This window comes from Camelina sativa, chromosome 1 (assembly GCF_000633955.1).
Source record: "Camelina sativa cultivar DH55 chromosome 1, Cs, whole genome shotgun sequence".
In the NCBI taxonomy this organism is placed as follows: Eukaryota; Viridiplantae; Streptophyta; class Magnoliopsida; order Brassicales; family Brassicaceae; genus Camelina; species Camelina sativa.
The window spans coordinates 10,599,307-10,601,610 of NC_025685.1; the positions used below are offsets into that span (position 1 = coordinate 10,599,307).

The 2,304-nt window shown below is 34.5% G+C and overlaps 1 protein-coding gene across 1 annotated transcript in view; it reads right to left on the bottom strand.

Moving 5' to 3' along the window:
- LOC104787106 (proteasome subunit alpha type-4-A) overlaps positions 1–1,223 on the bottom strand; it is a 5,516-nt gene extending 4,293 nt beyond the window's left edge. The window contains exons 1-2 of the mRNA XM_010512628.2: positions 1,119–1,223; positions 443–498 (exon numbers count right to left, since the gene is read on the bottom strand). Of these exons, the coding sequence (XP_010510930.1) occupies positions 443–488 (46 nt within the window). The 5' untranslated portion in view covers positions 489–498; positions 1,119–1,223. The remainder of the gene's footprint in view (positions 1–442; positions 499–1,118) is intronic.

Here is a 2,304-nt window from a genome sequence, read left to right on the forward strand (position 1 = left end):
GCTGCAGCTTTCCAACCACCATAGTTGCCACTCGGGTCACTCATATATAGTTGGAACCCAAAGTTCTTGTCCCATCCTGCAAAAAGAAAAGAGACTCCAAACGGACGAAGACCACCGAATTGTGTGTAGCCCTGCTTCGTGTCACAGAGAGACTGAACCAGCTGCTCAACAGGCATGGGCTCTTGGTACATGAAGGTGTAGCGTTGAGCTTGGACTCGAGCCGTGTTGATGAGAATGTTGGCATCAGACATTATACCAGCCACGGCACAAGCAACATGGTCATCAATCTTGTACATTTTTTCAGCAGAGGTTGAGGTTTGAAGAAGTTTTGAGGTGACTTTCTTCTCACCAATCAACACAACTCCGTCTTTGGATAAGATTCCAATTGCAGAACCAGCGTTTCCAATGGCCTCCATAGCATACTCAACTTGGTAGAGACGACCTTCAGGCGAGAAGATTGTAGTACGGCTATCATATCTCCGAGACATCTTCTAACAACTACACCAGTAAGAACAACAAAAGCAATGGTCAAATCCCGTTCTCACAAGACTCTGAGCCTACTAGTTAACTGAACAGAAAGCAATAAACTCAATGGTTTCGAATAAACAAAACTGAGGAAAACAAGAAGCTTTAACACTAATTCATACTCCCTTAGACACAGGGCCTGTTCTAAGTACCCCAAAATTAGGGTTTTTGACATCACAACGATCAGCTCAACAGATCAAATTCAGAATAAAACTAGACTAATCATAGGTCAAGTTTCTACTATAGAATCGTTAAAAAAGAACTAGCTTTATCAATCTCTGTTCCTTTAAGATCAACCACAACCCTTAGAAATGAAATCAAAGGAACGATGAGGCAAAATCAAAGACAATCACTGATGCCCATCTATGAAAACCCAAAAAACTAAACAGAATCTCATGCCTAGGAATCGCATCTAGTTAGGGTTTTATCTAATTCCATCGAAATTTTGAAGATTTCGTAGCAAAAATACTTCGCTCAGTACAGATCCAGCAAACTCAAATTCATACAGGTAACGAAGATACGCAGATTCCGAGAAACTAATGAGTAAGTAAAAGAAGAATCAAAGAAATTGGAACTTGAGAGAAATTTCTTACCTGAGAAGAATTAGCTTCTCTCTCGTTTTGGGTTCTTCTTTGATCTTTGCTGAGAACTTTGCTCTCTCTCTAGAACAAAATACACACGACCTCTGAGATGCGAGCTTGTTCGACAAGACAGAAAAAAAAAAAAAAAATTGGTTTGGGCCTTTTCGATTAGGCCCATATATACTTAATGGATAAGGATCAAACCCAAATTTAGAAAATTAAGCCCAATATAAGATACATCACTTCATATCCACGTTAGCTTGGTGGCAAAACAAAAAAACAAAACAAAAATACTGATACATATGCTGATGATACTTTAAAAATACTTTATTTATCTTCATATGCTGATGATATATTTGTATTTTTATTTGTCTTATTTTGATATTCAACACAAATTCCAATTATATACGCATCGTTAAAGAATATATACCTTGAAACAAAACAAAACAAACAAAAAACCTTAAAATTCCCGATACATACAGTATACACTCTTAAGTACTTTTTGTTTTGTATAAAAATACGTAAAATATGCTGTATAGTTATATCATATTGAATTTTGGTATGTATGATAATAATTGTCGACACTACATGTTACAATTTGTACAAGATATTATAAACTCGAAATTTTAAGCTTTTCTTTGTCTTTTTTTTTACGGTTTCATCTTATTAATCAAATGTTTGAAGACAAAACATGATATATATATATATATATATTTATTAGCATGAAATATACGTGCAAGTCATAAATGTATTGAATTAGACTAAATGGTTTTTTTTTTGGTTGACATGTGAGTTCTCTCTTATTAGTTTGTGAATTATTTTAGGCTAATTAGGGAAAATGTGATTTAGCTTTTATTAAGTTTCTGGATTTGTAAAGAACTTGAACTTCTCTCTTATTAGTTTTATGAATTCTCTCTAATTAGTTTGTGAATTCTTTTAGGCTAATTAGGGAGAATATGATTTAGTTCTTATCAGGTTTCTAGATTTGTGCAGAACTTAAACTTCTTAGTTTTGTGAATTCTCTCTAATCACAACTTACTCTCTCTATTCCCATTACATGACTCTATCTCTACAGCGTGAGCCAGTACCGTGATACCGAAGTAAGTAATTTCAATTGCATGTGAAAGCTTAATTTGAAGATAATTTGAAATTGCTCTGGTTTGTTTGATTTATTAGCTTCTTATTTCCACCAACCAAA